This window comes from Acomys minous, assembly GCF_964271855.1.
Source record: "Acomys minous genome assembly, chromosome: 13".
Lineage (NCBI taxonomy): Eukaryota > Metazoa > Chordata > Mammalia > Rodentia > Muridae > Acomys > Acomys minous.
In genome coordinates this window covers 54,174,726-54,186,863 of record NC_140495.1, presented here as the reverse complement: position 1 = coordinate 54,186,863, position 12,138 = coordinate 54,174,726, and the positions used below count along the sequence as shown (strand labels likewise).

The window sequence follows — 12,138 nt, the reverse complement described above, 5'->3', positions numbered from 1 at the left end:
AGAGAGAGAGAGAGAGAGAGAGAGAGAGAGAGAGAGAGAGAGCGAGAGAGAGAGAGCAGAGCAGGAAAAAATCTGGCAAATATTCACAAATATCAGTCTATAAAAATGAACTTGTGTGGGTTTTACAAGCAGCAATAGAGCTCTGGATAGATGCTTTTCATTGAAGGAATGTTTGAATATCCACAGAAAATAAAAGAGACAGAAATAAAGTGCCTATGCTACTTTTGAGAGAGGTGGATATTGGGAGAAGTGACTAGCACAGCTTCGTTTCCTCAGAACAACCACTGGAAATTCAAGAAATTCTGGGAGGCAACCATCTCAAAACTGCTGCTCTTTGCTGCTGCTTCCTCTGCTGCTCTTCCTGTAACTATGGCTGGGAAAGGGGACACCTCTGAAGTTCACAACAGCCTCCATTAGGCTTCTGTGTTTTGTGTGTTGTGTAAACGACCAGAGTAGCCTGTCTGAGGCCGCAGCCAGATGAACAGCAAGTACCTTTGGGTGTGTTCCTCAGTGCATCTCTTGTCAGTGTCTCTGGGTGGTGGGTGGTGAAGGAGGGTTTCATTGAAATCTGATGCTGGTTTTTCAGAGATAGGCCTAAGCCTTCTTTTCCTGTGTTTCCCACATCTGAGGGGTGTGTGTGTGTGTGTGTGTGTGTGTGTGTGTGTGTGTGTGTGTGTGTGTTTGTGTGTATGTATGTGAGTTCCATCATACAGTTTCCGAAAACTGCCGAGGTCTTCAGGATTTACAAATCACTTCCTTGTGGAGACATGGCATATGTCTGAAAAAGCAGGATTAACCAGAAGTGTTAGTACGCTTGGAGAATGCACTCATTATGCGTAGATCAAGGCATGAGGCATGAGGCACAGAGAAATCTGTCTTGGGTTTCCTGATTCAAAACCGCGTTTGGCCACAACAGAGGAAATGGGTAGCCCAGGCTTAGAAAATTCTGGGCACCTTTGAGAAATTAATCAGCTCCATTGATTTCAACTTCCTTCTTAGAATCTTAGGATCCAAGTGTATTTCTCACAGTTTATCAGGAAGTGCTTGGTGCTACTATCTGATCCCATCCTCCAAATATCAGAGGACCTGGGCTAGAGAGATGGTTCAGTGATTAACAGCAGCAGCTGCACTTCCAGAGGAGCCTGATTTGATTCCCAGAATCCACACTGCAGGGGCAGCTGTCTATAATGTCCAGTTCCAGGGGTCTGATGCCCTCTTCTGGCCTCCCTGGGCACTGTATGCGCATGGTACAAAAATCCAGGCAAACTGCCAACACATATGAAATTAAGTAATAATAATTTTTAAAAATTGAAGGACTTTAACAAAAGGTGAAATATGAACTGCAAATATGTTTTTGAAAGTGGTGGAAAGCCGATGCATGTGGAGACCAAGTCCTCAAAACATACCTTTGCTGCAGATCCGAGGCTTAGGGCTGGTGTCAACTAACTCTGTGGTCAAGTACACTCACCGCCTGGGCTTGGCCTCCATCCTAGAAAGAAAACAAGCTTAGAGAAGATGACATAAACTTTGGGGCCTTGTTTGGTTTTGAGTTCTCAGAACACATGAGACTTTGTGCTCCCAGATCTGTCTCCATCTGTTCCAAGTACAGCGAGCTGGAGACCAAGGAGCGCTTGTGTTCTCAGATGCCTTGTTTTGAAAGAGAACTGGCCTTCTCTCAAAAGAGACAACATCTGGCAAACGTAATTCCTTCTGGTTCCTATTTAAGCAGTTGTGGGAGAATGGGAAATGATGGGAGAAGAGATGCCAGGGGCTGTGCGGTGATAAAGTTAGGAACCAACCTAGAAACTACATGTGCCAAGGAGGATGCCCCTTGCTATAAGGAGAACACCAGGCAGCCAACACTTCCCGAGGAATGCCAGGCTAAACACTTCTAAACCCTTATACAGGAAGACTCAATCCTTCTTAAATAGTCAAGAAATAAGAACTTAGCAGATCTCCATTACTTCATCTCTTTATTCTTTTCTTTCACTCTCAGGGAAAAAATCATGAACTTTGGAAAGTCATATATTTAGCATTAGATTTTATACGAAAAAGCTATCTACTTCCTGAAGTCACGATCTTGGCCTTTAAGGCAACAAAGGAGCTTTAGCTGTACCTGGTTTGGTTGTCTCTAAGCAGAAATCAGTCCCCTCTTAGCACATGCCTGTGATTCCAAAGCTGAGTCTACTTGTGATCAAGACGTTCCTCTTCCTCTACCTCAGGTCTCATAGTCACTGTCTAGCCGTTTGGTGAGAACTGATGGAGGCCTGTCCTGTCCAAGGTCTCACTTAGCACTGCAGCAGCTTCCATGCAATGCAGTGGGCAGGGAGGCTGAAACCCCTGTGCTGGCAGGGTTCTCCCTCCACCAGCTCTAGCCCTCTGCCCTTGGATCCTCACTGACCGGCCCCCAGTCTGCTCCCCGTGATTTTACACCCAAGAGTCTTTAGGTACCCTCTGATCACAGCTTCTCAAGAACTCCAGACAACAAGAAGTTTTTCTTTTTTGGCTGTTGTCACTTTAATATCATATACCATTTTATTCTGTGTATGAGAGTCGTGTGCACAGTCAGATGCTGTGTCTGGTTCATTGTTGCCCTGGTGGACATGGTAATGGAGTTCCTGGTTGTCCAGGAAGGACTTGTCCATGATGGGCATGTGGACATTGAGGCATTTTTCTTTCTAAATGCTGAATTTTCTGGTGTGCTAGATTAGGAGGGACTCAGCCTATTTTGCTTGGCATAGTTCACACAGGTCTCTATAGCCCATATCTACAATTAGTGAGTCCTAGGTTCCAAGGTCTTATTTTCATCCCTGTAATGGGTAGTGGGAGGTTTATGGTGCAATTAGAAATTGCAGAAAGGGCACCACCTGTGTAGCTAGGATGAGGCATGTCTCGCACAGCTCAGCAGTGAGAACGCAGTGTGGTAGCCCAGAATGCCAACTCAGCCAGTGTTGCCTAAGGAAGTCAGTGAGCCCAGGCTGCAGTGCGTCACAGTAGTGAGCCAGGGTTCCCTTTGTTCATATGGGGGATCTGCTGCAGTCATTCTGTGAGCTTGAATCTTTTCCCTTTCAGATGGGAAACTGTATGATGCCTACGTCCTATACCCCAAGAGCCCACGAGAAAGCCAGGGCCATGATGTGGACACACTGGTGTTGAAGATCCTGCCCGAAGTGCTGGAGAACCAGTGTGGATATAAGTTATTTATATTTGGCAGGGATGAATTCCCTGGGCAAGGTATGTTTTAACGGAGGCAGTAGACAATAAAAGGGGGAGGCCAGGCCTGTCATGCCAGCGCTGGGGATACTGAACCAGGATGAATAGGGATACAGGCCCAGTTGGCGTTGTATGTACAAACAGACAACTCTCCTCTCCAGTCTCCTCCCCTCCCCTCCTTTCCCCTCCCTTCCCCTCCCCTCTCCTCTCTTCTCATCACCTCCTTTTCTCTCTCCTCTCCTAATACATAGACTTTTCAAAAGTCTATGCCCAGAGCCTCCTAGTCCCTTTATTCTTATATTCAGAAGTTAGGTTCTTGCTTCATTACACTTACTGCTACAACACAGCGTTAGGGAATCCTGATTTCTGTCCTTTGAGTCTTTTCAGCATAAGGATACAGGGGCCATGGTCATGGGAACAAGCAGCAGTCTTGGTCAAAACTAAAGAAAGTCTAGTGACCATTTTATGGTCCCTGAGCATAACTATGGTATAGTTTGTCATTTGAATATGCAAATACTACTATGTTTACATCTGGTTTTATAAACCACATTTGATACCAGTGCCTCTTCTGTATAAGGTACTTCTCTGTTACTGTGATAAAAATACACTGCCCAAACAAGAGGGTAGAAGGGACTACAGTCCAGTGCAGTGAGGAGGACATGGGTGCAGGAACAAGAGGCCAGCCTGGTGGTCATAAGTCCACTGGTCATGTTCATACCTGAATATGAAGCAGAGAGAGAAAACAGGAAGCAAGACCAGGCTATAAAACCTGAAAGCCCAACCCCAATGTCTTACTTTCTGTATTCAGGGTCCCCATTTTATAATCCCGAACAGTGTCACCAGCTAGGGACCCATGTTCAAACAAAGGAGCCCATTGGAAACATTTAATATTTTGTATTTAAACTATACCATCTTCTTTCTAAACTATGTCTCTCTCCCCCCTCTCTCTATCTCTCTCTAAATGTATCTATCTATCTCTATGTATCCATCTATGTACCTATGTACGTATGTATGTATGTATGTACGTATGTATGTATGTATGTATGTATCTATCTATCTATCTATCTATCTATCTATCTATCTATCTATCTGTCAATCATCTATCTTTGCTGTTTACTAGGCGTGTGGTTTAGGGCAGTTGATGAGCACCGTTATTTGCATGGATGAAATAGAGATACTTTGACCGGGCTTGAGAGACCTGACCATGGAAATACCATCACAGGAATCAGCTTGCACAATCCTCCACCCTCTTTCCTCTTTGCTCTCTTGTCTTACAATTGCAAAGTAACTGAACACTAAAAAAAGCAAACTAGGAAAGTGTTTTTAATTATTTTTTAAAAATATTTATTTATTAATTTTGTATACAGTGTTCTGCCTGCATGTACAGCTGCAGGCCAGAAGAGGGCACCAGATCTCATTCTAGATGGTTGTGAGCCACCATGTGGTTGCTGGGAATTGAACTCAGGACCTCTAGAAGTGCTCTTAACCTCTGAGCCATCTCTCCAGCCCCTGTGTTTTTTAATTATTATTTAAAGAATATGCACTAGATACCTCTAGACACTGGGCAGATATATAGTAGAAATAAAAAGTAAGCAAATTGGAAAAGAGCCTGTCCTTAGAGATAGCACCCTCTTCTTGCCCCTCACAGGAGTCAACCAGAGACCTGATGGATCCAATAGTTTTAATACTTGATGGTTTCTTCCTTCTTCTCCCTGAGAAACCATCTGTTGTGCTATTTGGCTTTAAATTTAGCAATATTAACCCTGATCAATTAACTAGCAGTAAAGAACATGAGGAAAGGTACCCTGTTCTTTATAAACAGATTTTAAAATATAAGCATTACATAGCATACAAGCATATGTAGGTTACTCTAGGAATACAGCACAATGAGATAGTGTCAGGGAAAGAGACATAACATAAGATAACAGGAAATAACACAACCAGTAAATGACTCAACTTGAGGAGAGTGATGACAGCAGAGGACCAGAGCACAAGCCCCACTCAGAACAGTGGGTACCAAGGGTTCATCCATCTGGGCATCTGCTACATACAAGTCCCTTTATGATACCCGGTGCCCAGTCCTCTGGTTTCTTGTAGCATTAAAACCCTGCTGTTTTCATGCTGGGTCTTCTGAATCTTTCTTTTCAATTCCAGCTGTGGCCAACATCATTGACGAAAACGTCAAACTGTGCAGGAGGCTGATTGTGCTCATGACACCTGAGTCATCCAGCTTTGGCTTCCTAAAGACCATGTCGGAAGAACAAATCGCTGTCTACAATGCCCTCATCCAGGATGGCATGAAGGTCATTCTGATTGAACTGGGGAAGATCAAGGACTATAGCACCATGCCTGAGTCAATTCAGTATGTCCGGCAGAAGCATGGGGCCATCCAGTGCAAGGGCCACTTCACAGAGGAGCCGCAGTGTGCCAAGACCAAATTCTGGAAGAAAGTGAGGTACCATATGCCACCTAGAAGATATCAAGCCCCTGCCTCAGTGGAGCTGCTGAGGCGAACACCCTGCACCTGCACGGCAGGCAAGTGGGATGCTGCCACAGGGCTCATAGCTTCCTGACAGAGCCTGGTTAGTGTGCAGCGGCTCACAGCTACATCCTCTTTGAACTGTTTGAACTGTCTACCGTGCAGCTTACTCTTTTGTGCTAGTGAGGGACTTTGTTCTTGCCCTTGTCATTGTTGTTTTCTGTTGTTTCTGGTTTTTTATTTGTTTGTTTGCTTGCTTGTTTGTTTGTTGTTTTGGGTGATTTTAATCATAGCTGATTCTTTATTACTCTTGTTGGCTTCATGGCTCCTGAACATCCACATATTCTACTGAACAGGGGTGACTACAGCCCTGCACTCCATCCCACACAGAAGATGGTGAAGATGACAGAACTGGTGGCCAGGATGCTGGTCTCACATCTGAGATGGGAGGCTGGGCAGTCTGAGGATGCCCAGTGGGCAGCCTTGGGGAGGGCCTGCAAGGACAGTAGCACAATGACTCTGAGCGTCCAGTGTCCACCAGGCTCTGGTCCTCAGGCAGTGTAGATTCCACCTGAATCTCCTTCATGTTCCTCCTGCAGAGAATTAACCATGGTACTAGCATGTTGCCCCTGGAAGCCACTTACATATCACCTGAAATGATGGGCCCCAAGCTTTAAAGGATAATCTGTCAAAACAAACTAAGGAAGGTGCTTTGTCCACCAGATTTCTGAGGAACGTCTGAGAGGTGTGAACCACAGCACTGACGTGATGCTATCCTAACCCAGTAAATCTATGTGAGCTTTTGTTAGTGTGTGTACTCCTTTTAGAGGGAAACTTATGACTGCTCAGTTCATCCAGGGTTTTAATGCTAAACAGAGCTGCTAACCACCGTCACCTTTTCCCAAGGCTGAATCTGGGGAAATTCACGTTCAATCCAACTATGTCAAGTTGTGGTTAACAGGCATGTGAGTTTGGGGGAATGGTGGACAAAGCCTCTACCTACCCCTGATAGGGCCCAGGACACAGACAGTGAAAACCATTCAGTAGGTTGATGAACCAGCAGGTTTACTGGGGTTTCTTGAAGGAATATGAGTGAAAAGTTAGTTGGAAGAGCATGGTGACTCTAAAGCAGCCTCATCATGGACCAGCGCACACAGTGCAGGTGACAGCCGAGTCCCTAGAGTTCTGTGCAGCCACTGAGCATCGTCCCCTGGGAGCAGTTTCTGCTTCTAAGGCCATGGCTCAGGGTCTTGTGACTCCGACCCTGGGCTCTCTGAGGACAGGGGAGCCAGGAGGAGATAACTACAGAAAAACACACTGTGACAGAATAACGTAGCCTTGCTGAGGAGGGGACAGGAGGGGCTTCAAGGCCACCAGCAGGATGGGAGAGGCTGGCAGGACAGGGAGCAGGAGGGAGTGCTGGGAAGGTTGAAGGCCTGGAAAGCCCATTCCCTGTGGTGAGGATGCAGCAAGGCAGCCCAGCATCCCTGCACTAGCATCCTGACTACATACTGGACATCTTTACTTTGTTTAATACCTTTCTATTAAAAATTAAATATGGTAAAATATGCAAACACCACATTCACTATTAGTCATTTTTAAGTGGACAACTCAAGGTCATTCAAGACATTCATGTTGATACAATCATCGTCACCATCCTCTTACAAAACCTTCCGTTCACTGCAAACTGCAGTTCTGTTCTCAGTGACTAAGGACTCCCCATCCTCCCCCTTCGGAGCCCCTGGGAACCATCACTCCACCTCCCATCCCTGTGCATCTGACTACTCTAGGAGCTGCAATGAGAGACACGTGCAGTATTTCTCATCTTATGACTGACTTGTCTCACACACAACAGAGTCCTCATGTGCCCTCAAGGAGATTCGTTTTCTGTTTTGTTTATCATTCCTCATCTTTGTTTCTCTTTTACTTCCACTTAAGACATTTTTTCCCTCCTTAAGAGTGCATGAGAGGCACAGAGATGTGTCTGGATGCCTGCAGCATGGCCAGCTCACTAAGGGTCCCTCTAACCGCAAGCTTGTAAATTGTGCCTTTCAGTTTCTCTTCACCCCATGGGAACTCTAACTCCTCCCGAGGATTTGCTGGCTCAAGCACAGTAAAGTGTGTGTTGCTTCCAAGAGATGCCTCTGACTGGCTCTTCCTTCTGTCTCCTCGCCATCCATGGGTTTTTGCTCCTGGTTGATTCCTGGAAATTGCCAGCAATACTGGAGAAACCCAAGAACCGGACCTTAATTTTCCTTTTGCACAAATTATTGGAAATGTATTATGGATGGTAAAATGTGAATGTGTTATATCAGCACATTGATATTTTAAATAAAGCATATTTTAATAAGACACCAGAATTCCTTTGCTCCAAGGAAATGCCACCTCCTATGTTTGAGCACTGTTGCATGTGTCCTTGAGTGGAGTACATTCCTGTTTGTAGGCAATTGCTTTGATGTAAGATTTGTGAAAAGACAGACTCATATTTTAAAGATGTACAAAGCTCATTCTGGAGCAGCAAGTATGCTCTCTTTGACAGTATCTCTCCTTTGATAATTTGGTGACAGCCATGGTTACTTTTGAGGACATCGTACATGTGCATACCATCTTTTTAAAACATTTTTATTAATTTATTCATATTACATCTCAATTGTTATCCCATTCCTTGTTTTCTCCTGTTCCTCCCTCTCTCCCGCTTTCACCCTATTCCTTCCCCTATGACTGTGACTGACGGGGACCTCTTCCTCCTCTATATGATCATAGGATATCAAGTCTCTTCTTGATAGCCTGCTATTCTTCCTCTAAGTGCCACCGGACCTCCCCATCAAGGGCACGTGGTCAAATATGGGGCACCAGAGTTCATGTGAAAGTCAATCCCTGGTCTACATTCAACAGTAGAGAATGTCTTGTCCATTGGCTAGAGCTGGTTCAATGTTTACTGCATGTATTGTTCTTGGTCGGTGTCATAGTTTGTGCAGAACCCCTGGGCCCAGATCCACCCGTCATAATGTTCTCGTTATAGGTTTCTAGGACCCTCTGGATCGCTCTACTTCACCATTCTCCTTGACTAGACTTCCTGATGGTTGGTAGGTTTCTCACAGCCTTTCAATGAGATTTACAGCAGGCCCATAAGACCTGCACCCCAAACTGTCTTTTAGTTTTGTATTTACTAAACACACAATGGCACAATTTTTCCAGGAGACTGAGTGGTAGGCCAGGGATCAAGAAGTGAGTCATTTGGATTCTTCCTAAGAATTTATTGGAAAAAAGCACCCTTGCCCTTTAGTCATGTTTGGTCAGACATCACAGAACCCTAACTGGTGTGTCATTAATGAGTTCCAGATTTACTGGGACACATCCCCTATTATCTGTAGTGGAGGTGGTCCAAGACCATGTGGTGATAGGTGCCTCAAACCATGGATAATGCTGAGCTCATATATGACACAATTTTCCTAGATGTACATATTTAATGTATACCTCTGAAACAGATTAACAATAGTGAGAACAAAGTCAAACATTTCCTGTAATATATGTACAGTCATAAAATATATGTGATCATGGACTCTCCTCATCAAAATCCCTTATCATCTGACAAGCACACTTGTCCATCTATGCTCATGTGAGATGATGCGATGCCTCAGTTGACTGTGAGTAGCAAAAGCTTCAGAACACAGGATAAGATAAGAAAGATGACTATGGTGCTGTCCCCAGGGGTGCTGAGAATCTTGGCCTCATGGGGTACTCATGACTGTGTCCCTCATGCAGGAAAAAGATAAGGGTGCTCGCACTCTGTTTCTGCTATCCCAATCTATCAAGGATGAAAATGAGGCCCAGAACTGTGAAGTGACTGGACACCCTGAGTCACCACAGCAGAAAACCATTGCCGCGTTTCGATCACAGAAGGTATGCCAGGCCTCCTGGCTCTGACACCAACTCCTGATTGTATTTGTGCAGACCTGCCCAAACAGGGGTCAATCCTTTGCTGTGTTCACCCTTAATCAATTCTGCTTCACCTTGTATTGGATTTCTAATCCTTAGCCTTGGCTAATCTTGCTAACCCTTAGTCTTCGATAGGGTTGCTTGCCCTTAGCTTTGCCTAGGGATTACTCACCCTTAGCCATGGGTAGGATTGCTATCCCTTAGCCTTGGGTAGGGTTTCTAGCCCTTAGCCTTGCCTGAGATTGCTAGCCCTTTTCTTTGGCTAGGATTGCCATCCCTTGACCTTGGATAGATTTGTTAGCTGGTGACCATGGGTAAGGAATTCATCCTTGACAAATATAAATAACTAATATCCACAGTGGTTCTCCAGCACACCAGGCAGGATATTCAACATCAATGTGTCCATATCATGACCCTGGCTTTCATTTGGGCACTTGGGGTTTAAAACATAGGCATCATACAGCTTTCAAAGTGCTAAGGGTTTTTTTTAAGTTGAATGGGATCAGTGAGTGAGGTTGTGTGTCAATTGTCTCTTGCCACAGATTCCTAGGAGACATATCTGAGACAAAGCTTGAACACAGAGCATGAAGTCAACCAAAGTTCACCTAAGGAAACTTAGGCTCTGCTTCTTTCTAAGAGTCTTCAGACTCAGGGTCTGTGTACCTGGTTGTGGGAAGAGCCAAGGAGTCTTCACGCTCAAGCCCACCATCTTCACTTACACTGGGCTGGGGCAGGAGGGGTGCTGAGATGCTGAGTAGCCTTCCTGACTTTCCTCAGCTAGTGGCTGGCCTGAAGCAATTGAAATGACTTGAAGAATACAGTATGGGTCTGAAAAACGTGTCACTTAGAGATAGATGGCTTTTTCTCAGCCCAGAACTACTGCACTTGTCCTCAAACTAACTCAGCAATCTGCTCTAATCTTCTGGCTTCTTCTCATTTTATGGCTGGTGCTATCTTCACCTGAGTTCTCTCTCTGCAACCAATCTCTCTATTCCTGTCCTGATAAGACTTCTTCTTTAAAAATTATATAATTAATTTCTTCAGATTACATTTCTATTGTTATCCCATCACTTGTATCCTCCCATTCCTCCCTCCCTTCTACTTTCATCCTATTCCCCTGCCCTAGGTCTGTGATCGAGGGGGACCTCCTCCCCCACTAAATTGTCATAGGCTATCAAGTCACATCTTGGTAGCCTGCTTATTCTTTCTCTGAGTGCCACCAGGCTTCACCACCATGGGGAAGTGTTCAAATATGGGGCACCAGAGTTTGTGTCCAAGTCAGTCCCTGCTTTTTACTCAGCTGTGGAGAATGTCTTGTCCATTGGCTAGATCTGAGAAGAGGTTCGATGTTTACTGCAAGTATTGTCCTTGCTTGGTACAGTAGTTTGAGCTCAACCCCTGGGCCCAGATCCACCCATCATGATGTTCTTTTTGTAGGTTTCTAGGACCCTCTGGATCCTTCTGTTTCCCCATTCTCACATATGTTTCTCATCTAGAGTCCCAATAGGATGTCCTTACAACTGCCCAAATCTCTGGGTAAGTGAAGACTTCCATGGGACATGACTTTTGGGCTAGTGTCCAATTATAAGTGCGTATATACCATGTGAATCTTTCTGCTTCTGGGTTAACTCACTCAGTATGAACATTTCTTGTTCCATCCATTTGTCCACAAATTTTGGGATTTCCTTGGTTTTTATAGCTGAGTAGTATTCCATAATGTAAATGTACCACAGTTGAACATATGTCCTTGTTGTGGGGTGGAGCATCTTCTGGGTATATTCCAAGGAGTGAAATAGCTGGGTCTTGAGGAAGCCCTATTCTCAGTTTTCTGAGATAGTAGCAGATAGATTTCCAAAGTGGTTTTACAAGTTTGCATTCCCACCAGCGATGAAGGAGTGTTCCTCTTTCTCCACATCCTTGCCAGCATGTACTGTCACATGAGTTTTTGATCTTAGCCATTCTGATGGGTGTAAGATGGAATCTCAGTGTCGTTTTAATTTGCATTTCTTTGATGACTAAAGACGTTGAGCCTTTTTAAAAGTGTTTCTCCACCATTCGATAATCCTCTGTTGAGAATTCTCTGTTTAGTTCTGAGCCCCATTTCTTAATTGGGTTTTGGGTTTGGTGGTGTTTAATTTCTTAAGTTCTTCATATATTTTGGATATTAGACCTTTGTCAGATGTAGAGTTGGTGAAGATCTTTTCCCAGTCTGTGGGCTGTCGCTTTGTTCTTTTGACAGTGTCTTCTGCCTTACATAAACTCTCAGCCTCATAAGGTTCCATTTATTGATTGTTGATGTTAAGGCCTGGGCTGTTGGTGTTCTGTTCAGGAAGTTGTCTCCTGTGCCAATGTATTCCAAACTCTTCCCCACTTTGTCTTCTAAGCGATTTAGTGTCTCTGGTTTTATGTTGAGGTCTCTAAACCATCTACACTTCACTTTTGTGCATGGTGATAAATATGGATATAATTGCATTTTTCTACATGTAAACATCCAGTTAGAACAGCAC

General features: G+C 44.5%; 1 protein-coding gene across 5 annotated transcripts in view; it reads left to right on the top strand.

Annotated features, from left to right (window-relative positions):
- Positions 1 to 8,044, top strand: part of LOC311581998 (interleukin-1 receptor-like 2) — a 38,926-nt gene extending 30,882 nt beyond the window's left edge. For all 5 annotated transcript variants that reach the window (XM_084754601.1, XM_084754599.1, XM_084754598.1 and 2 more), the window contains 2 exons: positions 3,073 to 3,234; positions 5,368 to 8,044. In XM_084754601.1, coding sequence (XP_084610727.1) covers positions 3,073 to 3,234; positions 5,368 to 5,786 — 581 coding nt within the window. In that variant the 3' untranslated portion in view covers positions 5,787 to 8,044. The remainder of the gene's footprint in view (positions 1 to 3,072; positions 3,235 to 5,367) is intronic.
- The last annotated feature ends 4,094 nt before the right edge of the window (positions 8,045 to 12,138 follow it).